General features: G+C 40.6%; 1 protein-coding gene across 8 annotated transcripts in view; it reads left to right on the top strand.

Annotated features, from left to right (window-relative positions):
* Positions 1 to 17,429, top strand: part of LOC120531595 (rap1 GTPase-activating protein 2-like) — a 443,280-nt gene that overhangs the window by 146,690 nt on the left and 279,161 nt on the right. For 7 of the 8 annotated variants that reach the window (XM_039757149.1, XM_039757145.1, XM_039757144.1 and 4 more), the window contains one exon: positions 5,063 to 5,098. The exons of the other annotated variant lie outside the window; for it this stretch is intronic. In XM_039757149.1, coding sequence (XP_039613083.1) covers positions 5,063 to 5,098 — 36 coding nt within the window. The remainder of the gene's footprint in view (positions 1 to 5,062; positions 5,099 to 17,429) is intronic. 8 annotated transcript variants of the gene reach the window in all.

Raw genomic sequence — 17,429 nt, 5'->3', positions numbered from 1 at the left:
AATGGTATAAAACAGCATTTAGTTTTAAATTTTGAACATAGATAAATGGTCCAATAAATATGAAAGGTGATTTATATTTTATTTTTATATTTACATTAACATACTTAAATTCTGTAGGGCTCCTTTTGCTCTCAAAACAGTTTTAGTTCTTCGTAGTATGGATTCCGCAAGATTTTGGAAATCTTCTTTTGAGATTCTGGTCCTTGTTGACATGACTTCATCTTGTAATTTCTGCCGATTTGTCAGCTGCACATTCAGGTTGCGAATCTCCTGTTCCATCACAACCCAACAGTGTTCTAATAGTTTCAGATCCAGTGACTGCGAAGAACACTGAAGAGAGCTGAACTTATTTTCAAGTTCATGAAACCAGTTTGAGATGACTTTTGCTTTGTGCCATGCTGGAAATAGCATGATGTGTAAAATTGTGACCAAGAAGGGATGCACATAGTCGGCTACAATCCTCAAATAGGCCATGGCATTCAAGCAATGATTGATTGATGTTAATAGGCCAAAGTGTGCCAAGAAAACATTACCCACACCATTACACCACCAGCAACAGCATGACCTGTTCATACAAAGCAGGTTGGGTGCATTCATGCCATTGGCAACAAATTCTGACCATTCCATTGGTGTGCCTCAGAAAATCAAGATTCTTCAGAATAGTCTACATTTTTCCATTCTTCATTTGTCCAGTTTTGGTAAGCCTGTGACCACTGCAGTCTCAGCTTTCTGTTCTTGGCTGACAACAACATTTATATAGCACATTTTAATACATATAGCTCAAAGTGCTTTACAAGATTAAAAAAGATTAGGCAATACTAAGTAACAAAGAATAAAGTAAGGTCAGATGGCCAAGAGGACAAAAAAACAACAAAATAACAACTCCAGATGGGCTGGGGAAATTAAAACAAAATCTTCAGGGGTTCCAAGGCCTAGAGACCACCCAGCCCCCACTGGACATTCTACTTAACATAAATGGTCGGTAAATTCAGGTTTCACATGAAAGAATTTAATGATGATGGTCATTTGGGGCATTGCCTTCAATCCATCATTGAAGGGACTGCAATTGATGCCTTGATCAGGTGGTGGGTGGTGCAGATCGCCACCTCAGAAACCAGAAAAAGAATAGCAGAGAATAATAGGGATTAGTACGGGGCTTTGCTGAAAATGACGAATCAATGTACATATAGCTTAAAAGGGATACACCAAAATGTAGCTATGAGAAAGCCATGTTAAAATAATGGTTTTTTAGCAGTTTTTTTAAAATGCTCCATCTTCTTAGTCTGGCAAATTTCTATCAGTAAACTATTCCAGATTTTAGGTGCATAACAGCAGGAGTGGAACCAGATGTGGTCTTCTGCTGTTGTAGAGCATCCGCCTCAGGGTTTGATGTGTTGTGCATTCTGAGATGCTGTTCTGCTCACTTCTGTTATACAGAGTGGTTATCTGAGTTACTGAATAGACAGACAAAATATATACGTGTATATAATTCTACCCCGTGAACCCATCATCTGATGGGCCTATAACCTGATCTAATATGCCACTTTTGCTACTTCACTGCTTTTGGAACCTTTAACCATATGTTCAAGGTTAGTGTCCACATGCCTTCTCTTTGGTCCTGCATTGCTGATTCTCCTAAATTCTTTCCTGTCATATCCATCTGTCTCCTGAAGTGTTGCTACTGCTGGATTTTTCCTGCTTATCTTTCTCTTCTTCCCAGCAGAAGCTTATAATGTCAGCTTAATTAGCAGCAAAGCTGCTGTTAGCCTCTTGCTCAAAACATCCTGAACTGTGCTCTCCACTCACTTGAAAAGTTTCCCCTATAATCTCTTCCATTTAGAACTTTCAGGTGCCTGGATCAACCACTCACCCAGCTCCACTATTCAGAATTGGACAAATGCAATCCAGTTAGCCAAGGACTGGGCTGTGGTTTGGCCTGTGAGTTCTGTTTCTTTCCATTTCATTTTCTTCTTCTCTTTTCATTTCTGTCTTTACTGGTAGAGCCACCCCTGCTGACCTGTTCCTCCAGTTCCTAAATGACCATTGACTCAAGAAGTAAGCTCTCTGCTTGTAACTTTTCAGTGCAAAGATATAGTAGGTGGGCACCAGTGGGGTGGTGTTTTAGATTATTAAGGTTTCTGCTTTTTTCATTGTTACATTCCATTGTATTCTTTCTAGGCCACAAGCTAGTACTTTTGAATGCACTTTTATTTACATTTGCATTCTTGTTATATTACTTTGTTGAATTCTTTCAAAATAATGTGGACACATATTACACAAATTCAATGAAACACTTTAACTGAAGAAATGTATATTACTTTGATCCTGCTACCTATTAATGAAGTGCAAAAAAGCCCCTGAGGGTTCCATTCCAGCTTCCAATCACTAATGATTAAGAAGCTCTGCTGGCCTATACAGACTACTAAATGTACTCATTTTTCTATTTGTGGCGTGCAGGTTGGCACTGATTTCCTTTTCTTGCAGTAAGGCACAGTGGTGGCATTCAGGCAATACACCTTTGTTTTGTATAACACCATTTACAGTGACAATCATCATAAAAAAGAAAAAAAATTGCTCTGGGATATACTGTAGAGTGTGCCTGGGCTTGATTTTTACTACATCACCTATGCACTTAAATTGAATTCTTTTTACAGAATTATGGTAAATTGGATTTGGCACCTAGTCAATTACTAGTAGCAGGTGCTTAATAACTTAAAAAGAGACTCTTGCCGGATTAAAAGCCCATCTTGGCATCACTCAGTTGCTGTGCTTATAGGGGATGTTTGTCTTCTGATGGTGGATTTGGTGTATTTTAATTTGAACTGTCTGTTTTAGCTCAATTTTCATCCATCTGGCTCTATTCATGTTAGTTTTATTATTTATTCATTCATTCTTTCATTTAATTTTTGATCCTGAGTGTTCCAATGTAAGGCAATGGGGGGGCCAGAGTCTACGCTAATGGCAATGCCAAACCAACTCTAAACCAGCTGCCAATCTGCAGGGCGCAATCATTCACACACCCACATAAAGTCATCCTGGGTAAATTTAGAGCCACTCATTAGACTAACCTACTTGTTACTCAAAGTCTACAAGGCCAGGAGAACCAAGATGATGAGGGCCAGTGACTCCGTGGCCAGGATCAAACCTTTGTGGCAAGCCTGGATGAAAGAGGGCCATAAGACTCCATAGCCAAGGCTAAACCCCATAGTGGATCCAGCCATAGTGGATGATGAGTGCTGTTGACTCCATGGCCAGACTCATACCGTAGCTCAAAGCCCACAAGGCCATTAATAACAGCACACAGTCTAACCCTAATCCAAAACTTACAGAGCCTTAAGCATCGAGGATCAAGCATCACATCCACAAGGCCACAAGGGGAGGCTAGAGAAAGACAGCTAACAAGTTGACAATGCTATGGACCCCATCCACCATCTGTAACCAGTTATGGCCCATACAGTAATGCTAAAAACAACTGCTGGAATAAGGGGTGATGGATCCAAGTTCGGGTGGAAAGTACTTTCTCCCTTCTCAGGGAATCTTTGAGACTTTGGGAACAGAATTTACCTCACAATTAAACCTAACCTGCTTGTCTTTATGATGTATTAGGGCCCTTATTTAGACAGGCCAAATATGAAAACCCTGCACAGACAGTGGCCGAGACAAAAATTAAGTTATGGCCCCTGGAGCATTAAAACACTAGTGCTAAACAGTGCTGCCTCCTTGGAACCAATTAAAACAAAATGATTATGCTTTTTTCCATCAGCCAGAAAAAAGCGACAACCAGTTTTGCATGTCTACATGCACTTATATATTCTCAAAAGTGCTAATACAATTCAGGGTCATGGAGGCCAGAGCCTCCCCCTTTCCCTATTCATTATTTATACATTTGTGTTTTAACTACGGGCTCAGTGATCTGTACACTTGCGAATAGATGTTATAATTTGCACAGACCGATTTCTGATTTGTCACTGGCTTCTCCAAGCAGACTGTCTTGGATTAGTATGCTTCAGATCAAAATAATGAAACTGGCATGAGGTGACACTGATTATACAATGACAAGTACCACAAGCCAGCTTTCTTTGCATGATATAAAAAAAATCAAGGCATGCTGCCCACAAACTCATAACTTCTGCTCCTCCACCCCAACCCTGCTTCCCTGCTTACGCCATCAACGCCTCACCTGTCCTTGGGTGCACTGCACCAAGCCTTCCATAAAAGGTATTGAAATAAATGAATGCTTGCATATATCAGCTCCCCAATTTTGACTTTATTTTTCACTTTTCAAATGCCCTTCTTCTTCTTTCGGCTGCTCCCGTTAGGGGTTGCCACAGCGGATCATCTTCGTCCATATCTTTCTCTCCTTGGCGTCTTGTTCTGTTACACCCATCATTCCTCTCCCTGACACCATACCTACCCATCACCTCTTCATCTCCTCTGTTTCATATGCCCTAATTATAATTTTTCATATGCCCTAATTAATTTTAAACTCTTGCATTTTTAGTTTGGACTATTCAAACTCTTTTCTCGTGAAAGTGTGCCTGGAGCTGTGAAAGTCGAACATACTTGTAAGTGAAAATATCATCACAGGTTCAAACAGCTTGAACATGAATAAAAAATCAGGTGCACTCACTTCTATCAAAGCATCTTGATGATTCAGTGGGTGATGATGTCTTTTTCTCTCATTTTCTGGTTTCAATTGGTGTGGTTTACAAAGGAGGAAATGTGGTTTTTGGCTGAGCCAGAGAGCCAAGCAATCCTCCTGTCAGTTTTTATGCTCAAAGGTACACCGTGTTGTTTACTGTCAGCCCACAGAACCTTGTATGGCAACAGTAGAAAAAAAAGGAACCAAGTTCGTTTTCTGTAGTCGTCTGTATCACAAAGTACTTTGCGATAACATCTTATGCTATGCATCAAAAAATAAATGAGAAGTGCACTGAAGCAGGATCAGAGTAATTGTGAGAGCCTGAGGCAATTTCAATAATTGTACTTTGTCTACAGCCACAAAACAAGACATTTTGGTTTTGAATTGTGTGTGACATACTTTCTTTTTGATTAATTACAGGATCGACAAGTCCACTGTGGCATCCCTTCGGTCTAGGTGAGTATCTGGATGACAAGTTTGTGTGTGCGTTTTATTCCTTTTCTTCTGGACCGCCACTGCAAATGTTTCCTTTTATTCTGGATCTTTTCAAATATTTCTAAAGGAAGGCAGGTAAATTGGTTTATAAAATGATGGATGTATGGAATATGAAGAGGTAGTGGCACATTGGCTCCAAGAGTTCAAGTGGCAGGAATTCACCTCTGTAAACTGTCAATGTGATGCTGGTGAGTTTACACAGGCTGAATGGTTGTGCCATTAGGATAAAAAGCTTTACAGACATGTTGGATTAGAAAATAACTGAATGTTTGTATCTGGCAAGGACAGCAATCAGCATTACCTTCACTTAGATGCCCAGATGAAGTACCATGTTAAATTGTTATGGTTGCTCCAGTATCCCCCAGCAATCCTATGATGTGTGTTTACGGACTGGTTTGTGTCTCTGTGAGTGAGAATTAGGTTTTGTGTGACTGGCATCTCATCTTCAGTTGGTTCCTGACTTGCTCTGTGACTATTTTAATCAAATGCTCAGAAAGTGAATGGATAGGTGGATGGTTGAATAATATTTTACAGATGATATGTGGTATGGATATTGCACACTAGACTAATCTAAACAGAGCAGTTGTCTTCTTGGCCTCATCAGACTGTGGTTTCTGGTGCTCAAAAGAGTGGTTTGTACTGTATTTAAATGTCAGACACTTAGGCTGGGAGTTAGCATCTCCAAATCTGAGGTCATAGCCCTGGAAAAGAGTGGTTTAAAGAAAATGTGTGTTATTTTTTAACTTAAACGGTCATTTGTTAGGTAACAATATACTTTAAAGGATCATAAAATGTGTCCTTGCAAGGTGGCTTAAAATTGGAATCAACATGGCAGAATCTCTTAAAAAGAACAGCTGCGTCAAGTGGATGAGTTTAATTTATTTTGGATAAGGATATAGGTGGTCTTGAAATTGACCCAAAATATGCAGTATGGTATTTTTGTGAATGTTGTATCTCACTGTGGTCGTAAAAATCTTAATTTATAAAACAGTCTATATCTCCATCCTCATCTTTGGATACTCTTGGTGGTGACCAAAAGATTGCAAGTGGCCAAAGCTAAGCTGCCTTTCTACATGGCTCTGATTTGCATCACCATTATTCTAAATCCCTATACATTTCTGTTGTTTTAAGTACATTTGAGAGTGTTGATGGTGGAAGTTATTTTAGATGAATGGACTGTCATCTATAGGTATGTGTTCCGTTTATGGATCACCATAAGTGTACTATAATACATTAACAAGGATTGTTTCTGTTAGTTTTACCACATGTTTAAGATCATTTTTATGTTCATATATTGCAACCCATGTTGGGGGGAATTTATTACAAAACTCAAAATGCCTAGAAATGTTGAACACAATGAGTGAATTTTTCAAGATGATAAGATGGCCTCTGCTCCACTCTCTGCTCCTAGCTCTTCTAGGCTGAGGCCAGACGAGCCCATATATTCCTGGACCTGGAAGTGCTTCTGATGCATTCCTTATTTTTTCCCAGAAATACTTCTTATTCAGATCTTCACCTTGTAGCTTACTGGTCTTAAACACAAACAACACTTCCCAGACCCCTGTATAGAAGCGTGGATTAAAGCTGCAGAGCTGCTGCCAGGTAGTTGGCAGGGTGGCATAAAACAACTTCACCATCAGTCCCCTGCCATCCTTTTATTAACTGAACCTCACAACCAGATAACGTACTACTTGACGTTCCATCTGGGGTGTGTAACACATCACAGTTTACTCCATTAAAGTATTTAAATGCTGTGTGGTGTAATAGTTTACTCCTGTTATGTTGTTGGTTTAAATGTGTAAGCACTCTGTGCCTAGTCTCAGGAGCGCTATACAAAAATCAGCTAATTTGTTTTAAATTGAACTGATTTAAATATTTATTATTCAGATATTTTATTGTATATATAATCTAAAACTTAAGATGCAGACCTTTTATAATGAGCACCATTCCCAAGGTGTATTTAAAGGACAGAATGTATGTTAATGTTTCCCCATTTTTGACAGTTGAAGCCCTGCCAAGTTAAAGGCCTCACTCAGGGTCACACAGTTAGCCCAGTGGGAATTGACTCATCCGCTTCAGGTTTTATGGTGCCATTCCATTGCCACTAGGATACACTTTCTGCCAATAGCAAGAGCCTTGCATGAGAGAGTCAATGCCAGACCTTTATTGATTCGACTATTCTATAAAATAATAATGTTAATAATAATTCTTTACATTTATATAGTGCTTTCTCACTACTCAAAGCACTCTTCACTCAGGGAGGACCCATGTTGTGAACCCATTATTTGTGTGAGAAGCAATAAATAAACACCCATTTCCCCATTTCTCCAAATCTGCACAGGCTAAACAATTTTGTCTTATTCTCTGTGCTGCTGTGCGTTGGCAAAGCTGTAGACTGTGCAAATTACAAACCTTGTTACAATGTGTTCATGCATAAATATTCTATGTATCATTTTTTACATAACCTCTTGCTGATAGTGCCTGAAAAGCTATTAATTTTACATTTTGTTTCCTTGAGTCAGAGGATGACCTTGAAAGAGCATTTGGGTGACCATGCGTAAAAGAGTAGGATGGCACATTAGTGCTAAGTGCTCAGTTTAAGCATCAGATCTCTGTTGGCTGGCTGATGGGTTGGGGGGTTCGAAGGTGGGTCTAGAGAGGCCTTTATTTCACCCCAAGCCAAAAACAAAAGGCTGGGAAGGGAATCTTAGTTACAGCAGAATGCAAACAGGCCCTGTACATCTTAGAACATGACAAGAGCCGTGGTCATCTTTAAAATTCTACACAGGTTTGGTGTGTAATAAATTAATAATATTGGTTTGAGTGATAAAAACCAAAGGCTTCTGTTGGGACGATCATTGTTTACTATGTACTCTGTCATACTATTGTGTTAGCCATCATAATGCTACCTGGTTGTGCTTCATTCTGCTGAATTGGAGGAGTCTTAATCCTCTTTCTACACTCACAGGCACTGATCAATCAAATGGCTATCTTCACACACAGTTCATAGCTGCTAAAATCCATAAGGTATCCCATAAATAAATCGTTTTCACAGTGCCTTTCATAGTCATTTTTCCTTAATTTTCCAATCCTACTTATTTCAATCAGTAGTTGTGAAAAGCCTTCGATTGTGAGCCTTTTACGTGAAACTTGGACCTAAACCGTGCCATCTGTTTTACAGTTGCCTTCAAGAATTGTCTACTGAGTAAGACGCACCATCAGATTTCTGTCTATGTCTACACATTAGACCTCTGCTGCTTCATATTTTTTTTCTGTAACTCTCAGAGTACAGCTATGTAATATTACATAATCCAGTCCATCTGCGTAGCTGCTCTCATGATGCAAACAAGTGAAGCTCCTTCAATGAACGAGAACAGTGACTAGTGCATAGTGCTTTTTAGAAATCCACAAGACAACCTCAGAGGGGCAGTTATGGTTGAAAGAGGGACACAGAGATACAGAGGAGTGATAAAAGTGCAGGACATGTCAACATATTTCAATCTAGGAGAAAGAGCAACCACAGATGCAAGAAAGAGCACCACAGATGCAATGTTTGCTTTGAGGATGTTGAGGGAGAAGTTTAGAGAAGGCCAGAAGAAGTTGCATTGTGTCTTTGTGGACCTGGAGAAAGCATATGACAGGGTGCCTCAAGAGGAGTTGTGGTATTGTATGAGGAAGTCGGGAGTGGCAGAGAAGTATGTAGGAGTTGTACAGGATATGTACAAGGGAAGTGTGACTGTGGCGAGGTCTGCGGTAGGAGTGATGGATGCATTCAAGGTGGAGGTGGGATTACATCAGAGATTGGTTCTGAGCCCTTTCTTATTTGCAATGGTGATGGAGAGGTTGACAGACGAGATTAGACAGGAGTCCCCGTGGACTATGATGTTTGTTGATGACATTGTGATCTGTAGCGATAGCAGGGAGCAGGTTGAGAAGACCCTGGAGAGGTGGAGATATGCTCTAGAGAAGAGAGGAATGAAGGTCAGTAGGAACAAGACAGAATACATGTGTGTAAAAGACAGGGAGGTCAGTGGAATGGTGAGGATGCAAAGAGTAGAGCTGGCGAAGGCAGATGAGTTTAAATACTTGGGATCAACAGTACAGAGTAATGGGGATTGTGGAAGAGATGTGAAGAAAGAGAGTTTAGGTAGGGTAGAATGGGTGGAGAAGAGTGTCAGGAGTAATTTTTGACAGACGGTTTTCAGCAAGAGTGAAAGGGAAGATCTACAGGATGGTAGTGAGACCAGCTTTGTTATATGGGTTGGAGACGGTGGCACTGACCAGAAAGCAAGAGACAGAGCTGGAGGTAGCAGAGTTAAAGATTCTAAGATATGCATTTGGTATGACAAGGATGGATAAGATTAGAAATGAGTACATTAGAGGGTTGGCTCAAGTTGGACAGTTGGGAGACAAAGTCAGAGAGGCGAGACTGCTTTGGTTTGCACATGTGCAGAGGAGAGATGCTGAGTATATTGGGAGAAGGATGCTAAGGATAGAACTGCCAGGGAAGAGAAAAAGAGGAAGGCCTAAGAGAAGGTTTATGGATGTGGTGAGAGAGGACATGCAGGTGATGGGTGTAACAGAACAAGATGCAGAGGACAGGAAGATATGGAAGAAGATGATCCGCTGTGGCGACCCCTAACGGGAGCAGCCGAAAGAAGAAGAATTCATTGAATTAGTATCGATTGCAATGAAAAGTGCTGTTGAAATATAGAATAAATGATTTGTTGTAAAATTTATGAATTACTGTTTTCTTGAAATCATTCATACTGTGTGGAGGCCCCTTATGTGTCAAACATGCCAGAATCATCCAAATTCTGAATGATAAGTCCAAATGACTAGAGAGGCCTGTTGATTTGACATCTATAGTCATTTACCATTGATGTTAACTCACCTGAAGGACATAACAGTTCCTCTGTAGGAACTCTCTTCAGTTTGCCTACCAAGCAAACAGGTCAACAATCAATAGGGTTCTACACTACATCCTGCAACATCTTGACAACCCAGCAAGGATTCTGTCTGGGGACTTAAGCTCAGCATTTCGCACAATCATCTTTAAACTCCCCTACCATAAACTCACCCAGCTTTCTGTCCTTGCCTTCACCTGTCAATTGATTACCAATTTCCTGACTAATAAGAATCAGCAGGTGAAACTTGGGAAACTCACCTCTATCTCTTCTAAAGTAAACAGTGGTGCCCCCCAAAGATGTGTGCTGTCCCTGCTTCTCTTCTCTCTCTATACTAATGGCTGCACCTGTAGGGAACCTTCTGTCAATCTCCTCAAATATGTGGACGGCACAACCATCATGGGAGTCTGCATACTGAAGGGAGATTGAGCAGCTGGCCCTTTGATGTGGTCAGGGCAATTTGAAGCTGGCCGTCGACTTCAGGAGAGGCTACACAATATTATCTCACACTCTGCATACTTAATAATAATGTCTCAATTGTAGAAACCTTCACATTTTTGGGATTAATTATCACCCGGGACTTGACACAAACACTAAAATATATTTCAACATTCAAAAGGCACAGTAGAAGATGTACTTCCTGCGACAACTGAGAGATTTCAATCCACCACAGGACCTGCAGATTCAGTTCTACACAGTAATTGTCTGTTCTAAGCTCATCCATTACAAATGGGTTAGACCAACAACTAAATATGACAAGAAGATTTTACAATGTAGAGTCAGTTCTGTCAAAATGACCACTGGCACAGCTTTTCCCACCTTAACCTATATTCTAACCCTAACCTATATTACTTCATAGCCATGAAGTGGGCAGGCCACAACCTCTTTGAACTTCTCCCATCTGCCAGGCATTATAGATGAAACTTCTGTATGCCAGAACAAGCAGATATAAGAACAGATTCTTTGCACAGGCTGTCAATTTGACTGTCCATGCCCAGTCTGGGCACACACTGACCCCCAGATCTCACAATATTCTTATATACTGTATAGCTAAGAATGAAGTCAGTTTTTATTTAATGCATTTCTTGCACTGCCTTGCACTTTGTATGCATATATTTACATTCTTTGCCTTGTATTTATCTTAGGTATGTACTTACTAGTTGTATGTATATGTTTTGTCATGTAACTATACTTGGAAAGTCATAAAAATTGAGTCAGATTCCTTGTATGTGAGCATACTTTGGCAGTAAATGTGATTCTGAAAAGGGCTGGACAGATACACACAGGTTTGTGTTATTACTCCTACTCTGTTCAATGCTTGCATGACTAGGTGTTGGGCAGGGTTGTGGAGTCCAGCGGCTGTGGGGCATCTGTTAGTGAAAATGATTTACTGATCTTAACTTTGCAGACGATGCTGTGATCTTCGCAGAGTCAATGGAGGCTCTGATCAGGGCTATTGAGAGATTAAGCAAGGAGTCTGATTGTCTGGGCCTGTCAGCGTCTTGGATAAAAACCAAGATCCAGGCCTTTAAAGACCTCTTGGGCACAGCCATCAGCAGTGTGTCTGTTTGAGGAGAGAGCGTTGACTTTGATGAAAGGTTTACTTACCTTGGCAGTGACATTCACGTCTCCAGTCAGTAAATGGATTGGGAGAACATGGTGGCTCAAGAAGTCACTGGAAAGGGGTGTGTAGTGCTCCCAATATCTTTGCAAAAGATCAAAGGTCCAAGTCTTTTAAGTCCTGGTACTCCCTGTCTTGCTATATGGTTGAGAGACAAGAACGTTTTCCAGTGACCTGAGACGAAGACTGGACTCCTTCAGAACTGTCTTTTCAGAGCATCCTTAGATAAAGCTGGTTTGACTTTGTGTTGAACAAGCGGTTGCACATGGAGACCCAAATGAGGCACATTGGACGGTTGGCAAACAGGATCCCAAGCTGTTTTGTCACGTTGTGCGTGTGGCAGCGCACTGTACCAGTGCATGCTCCCCAGCTTGACCTAACCTGACCTGAGTAATGACATCTGTTCCTTTAGCTAGAAATCCAAAGCAGACCTCTGGTTTTCTTCTTTCTTGATATCTATTACTTATTCATTCACAAACACATTTGATTTGAATTCAAGGTCATGGAGGGCCAAAGTCTATCCGATCGGCAATAGATGCAAGGGAGGAACCAGACCTGGACGGAGTGCCAGTCCATCACAAAGCCCTCACACACTTACAAACACTCACACAGGGGGCCACTGTAGGACTATCAGCTAACCTAACCTGAACATCTTTGAGTATTTTGGAAGAAAACTGGAGTACCTGAAGGAAAACCAAGACAGACACACTGAGAACATGCAGACACTACATGGATAACAATCGTCCATTGGTTTTGAATCCAGAACTTTAGTTCTACTAAGCAACACTGCTAACCATTGTGTGACCCATGATGCCTTGTCTGTTAATTAAATGAGGTCTAAAATACAATACACCATTCATGAGAATATGAATGTCTGTTCACTGGTACTTACTGAGCGAGCTCATTTCTGTCAGGCTGAGAACAGTGGCCCATTTTAGAACAGCATTTATGAACGCAGTGGCATTGCTGCCAGAAGTCCTTCTATGTGACAGACCCTCTTTGAACAATGTCACCCAGTTACAGTGGCTGGGTGCACCACTTCCCAGTCAATGGGTTTCCATATCTAATTCCATTTCCATCCACATACACACTCATACTCTGTAAACAAACCCAGACATTTTCACAGACAGGTTTCTATTGCTCTGCACTTGAGCACTTCTCATTGGCTCATCCTCTCTTTATTCTAATTTCCATCCCTCCATCCCTTTTTCAACCCACTGAATCTGAACACAGGGTCACGGGGGTCTGCTGGAGCCAATCCCAGCCAACACAGGGCACAAGGCAGGAACCAATCCTGGGCAGGGTGTAATTTCCTTTTTTCTTAAACAAAATTGCTTAAAAGTTATTACTGTAAGCAAAGAAAAGTTTTGGCTTTTCATTCTCCAGTTTCTGTCAGGTTAACGTCCATTTTCAATCATTGGTATATATGACATTTGTCATTCAGCGTCAACTTTTGTCATCTTCGGTGAAGAAATCTTCTTTCAAGAGTCTGTCTAACCAAACTTTGCCATCAAACGAGTAGTCTAATTTACTTAGTTTTAGTTTTGCATATGATTTATGAATTTCTCAATAACCAAAGCGCTCTCCACCCAGGTAGGACACATGATGTGAACCCATGGTCTCCTTACTGAGAGGCAACAGTGCTACCACTGCTCCACCTGTGTGAAAGCAAAAAATAAAGACTACAAATACAGCCCAATTCCTACTTATTTTCCGAAATTGCCCCCCTCAAGAGTGTTTTTTCCTCAGGCAGTCTTGTAAACAGATGTTACTATAACTCGACATTATGAAATTGTGAATTTGAGGTCCTACATACTTCGCTATTCCCAGTCCTGTCTCCAGATCTCAATGTACAGGGCCAGCAGTGATGATTCCTCTCACAGAAAAGAGGGTGGCGGGGTGCCATTTACAACTTCATCTAGGGCAGCAAAAATCCTTGAACAAGGCTCTGCTTGTAGGGTACACTCTCTTACTCTCTTACTCACTGGCACTGGATCAATTTACTGTAAGCATTAAAGTTGAAACTCCAGAATCCTAGTACAGACACAAATGCAAGGAGAATGCACAAACTCCACACAGAAGGCAACCCAGCCCTAAATTAAACCAGAGTCCACGCACCGACACATACCATTACACATTTCTCCACTATGCCTCCCCAGTTTCATTTCAGTTTCCCACAACAGCTATGGTAAGTATTAATTTCCTTTTTTCTTATTAATCATTTATTTGTTCATATCCTCTACTCCCTCTAGTATTGGACTTTTGGCTGCCGATATTTCCATTTAAACTTCAAGTCTTTCAGCATGGGGTCTGTTTTCATCAAAACTAATCCATCTCTCTGTTGTATCGCATATCTCATCTTCCTCTTAGTTTGTTCATTATACATAAGCAGGTTAGAAAACACGCAAATGGATTCATTTTAACTCCTCTTTGACACTCTGTTACCATATTTGTCACCTTTAACTTTGTATCTGTGTTTCTTTTGTTTCATGGTTGCAAATTTATATCTGTTTACATATTTTAATACATTCTGTATTGGTATTTTAAAATCATTTTTTGATTTTGATTCATTTTGCAGCAGTTTTCCCCCCATGTTAATCCTAATACATCAGAGTTTACAGTTCTCATAGACTGCTGATTTCAGAATAATCGCTTCTCCTTTTATCTTTTCTTGTTGTCCACAGTGGCCTGTCATCTTATTTTCACAACATTTGTTCTTTAGTGTTACCCCTTTGCCCTTAGGTTCTTCTGAATACATATTTTACACAAATTCATTATTTCATATATGCCTTGTACAATTCATTGCCAACATCCAAAGATTATTTATCACCATCCTCTTGTAGCTGTCATTTTTGAATGCTTCTGAGTGAAAAGTCACCACAGTGATACTAGAACAGAATCACTGATATTACAATAATTATAAATAATAAATGATAATACATAATTCATACAAAACAAACAATGCATTAAATGAAGGTGGTCAAACAATTTGGAGCCTGACCAATTAAGAAAATCACTTGCAGAAATTCCCAGATGATTCTGCACTGATGAGGTGTATCGATAAAGGGGGATGAGACAGACTATAGGGGCCAGGTGGAAAATGTTTACCACTGTGGCTAACTTGACATTGGCATATTATGGCCACAGAGATATTAGCTGTTCAGAATGGAGAAGAGTTGGGGTCACAGGGAAGAACAGGATGGCTGAGGAATGCCTTTGAATCCACAATTTTGCAGGGCAAACCATGCAGTGGGAGCAGGGGCCTTGTGGGGAAGCAGAAAGGGGCTGCTCAATAGATTTCCTCATAGTTTTTCCCTGTCTAGCTGCCTTAAATACCAAAAACAATCTTTGGCTACATGGATATTTTGAGGTATGTAATCAATATGGACTACACCCTGACTATGATAAAAAATGGTGTGCAGCACTGCCTTGAAACTTGAATTTCTAGTGTGTTGGAGAATCACGAACCATTCATTGTTCTGAATGTTGTTGAATCCAGTTTTCAACCCTAACTATAAAACGCTTACATTTGTCCCGGTCAGGATTCTTCAGGTTGAGATTCTCCATGGAATACTCGATGTGGTTGTGCTTCATGTCAGGAGTCAGCAACCACAGGTACCTAATGTGCACACACCTTGGTCATATTTAATTATTCATGAAGACTGAATTCAACTGACCCAAAACTAATCCCTACAGTGTCTGCTATCTTATGCAGCATAGCTTGATTTTAATTCACTCAACTGTAGCAAATTGTTTTTATTGTCAATGTGAAAATCTGGCCAGACCTTGGGTCACCTTTGAGAGATGTGCGGTGCTGTCATGGTGAACTTTTTTCAGGAATTTCTTAACTGTGACCTCTGAAACAGGACGGGTCCTGGTAAGGTTGACTAGTGTGAATACATCTGCAAAGGTGCTTTGCTCTGTAGCAGTAGAAATGCAATGATGCCACAAAAATTGATTTTTTTGTGCTGAAACAAGAAGCATACACTATTAACTGCACATGCTAGAAATGTGTGATTTTCATATCTTTGACTATATATGTGTACAAAATCAGCATTACAAAATATCTTTTCCAGGTTTCGGTTGAAAACCATTTGATCATCCCTTGTCCCTGCTAGCATTTGAAGCAATGACTGTATAGAAGTTAAGATGTCAGATTACAGTAATTTGTTTAACCTCCTAAGACCCGAACTCTTTCATGGCATGCATTTTTAATTTCTCTTTGCTATTTGGGATGATTGGGACCTGATAAATATAAAAACAAAGAATTATCTTTTTACCTGATGTAGTTTCTGAGAAAAATGATGTCCGCATATGAGGACATTCGTTTTAAATTTCGATAGAACACTATAAAGCCACAATTGAGTAATGATGGGCAAAACTCTTTATTTGGTGTCAGAACACAGCAGCATTTTTCCTGAGTACAAAAACAAAATGAGAAGCAACAATTGTGCCCCTTTGAGCAATATGGCTCATTTGAAGTGCTGCTAACAGTTGCAGGAAGACATATGTCTGTAACAAAGTAAAAAAAGTAAAAGATTTCTGAACATCACATGAAACACGAAACATTTCACTCCAAAACTGCTACTTCAAACTTTTTTCCCCCATGGCAACATGTTTACACTTATGTGTGAAAGGCTGTGTAACAGTTGCGATCTGCCTGTAAGCAGAGGAACACCTTGCATGTAACACACTTCACTCGAGTTTTCCCTGAGCAGCCTTTTGCTCTGCAGCGCGCTGCATTCTTCATTTTTACTACCTCTGGCAGATGTGCATTAGCCTTCCTGCGGAATGAGACATGGGGCACTGCCTTCACTGGATGCTTTTTCCCTTGGATTAACACGTCTGGGTCATCTTCCTACGCTGAAAAGTCAGAGCTGTCATTGGCATGCTAAGCCAAGAAGGTCATGGCCACTTCCATGCGAAATTCAAGAAACTGCATGATGTTCTTCTTTGGTGTGCCACATACAGTAAGGTCTTTGTGGTACAGTAGCCAACTGTTGGCTAAAGCCAGATCCGTAAAGTGCATTAGCATCCACAGTGTCCATTTCTTTGTAAGGCCACTCATGCGATTGTAACTCATCATTCTATCGACAAGCTCAACTCCACCCATCTTGGAGTTGTATTCACGGATAATACTTGGTCGCGAGATGGTCACATATCGTTTTATTGTTTTGTCCCATCTCTGGCAGGTGTCTTCTGGTTTTCTAGCATGAACAGCACACATCATCAATGCGGGTTTGTTGTCATACCACTTCACCACGCAAATCTTTCCATCCTCAGTGGTAACTTGTGCTGAGGTCCCTCTTCCGTTCTTTTTCATTGTTTTGTCAGTTGGTAGCTTCTGTACTGCTGCAGCGACCCGATTCTTCATAACTGTACCAGTTACATACATCTGCTTCTTCATCATGCATTCCACACCTTGGATGGACATGAAGAACCGATCACAGTAAACCTTTGTATTAGGATGCAGTGTTTGAGACAGGCGATCTATGACCAAGCCTCCCAAACCCAGATCCTCTGGTTCTTCAACCTGCTCAAGGAGTGCACGTGCCCCTTGATAAATGTCAAAGTCCAGCACAATACCATCTGCTGTTGTGCAAACAAAGTTTTTTATGCCAACTGGGTTTGGCTTCATTGGCAGATATTGTCGACACGGACAGGCTCCTGTGAATGGAATCATCTGCTCATCAATGGAAACGCATTCTGGGCGAGCCTGAGATTTGCATCCTTTCAGAATGCGGTTCAGAAAAGGCCTCACCTT

The sequence above is a fragment of the Polypterus senegalus genome, chromosome 6 (assembly GCF_016835505.1).
Source record: "Polypterus senegalus isolate Bchr_013 chromosome 6, ASM1683550v1, whole genome shotgun sequence".
In the NCBI taxonomy this organism is placed as follows: domain Eukaryota; kingdom Metazoa; phylum Chordata; class Cladistia; order Polypteriformes; family Polypteridae; genus Polypterus; species Polypterus senegalus.
This window is presented reverse-complemented; position numbering and strand designations above follow the sequence as displayed.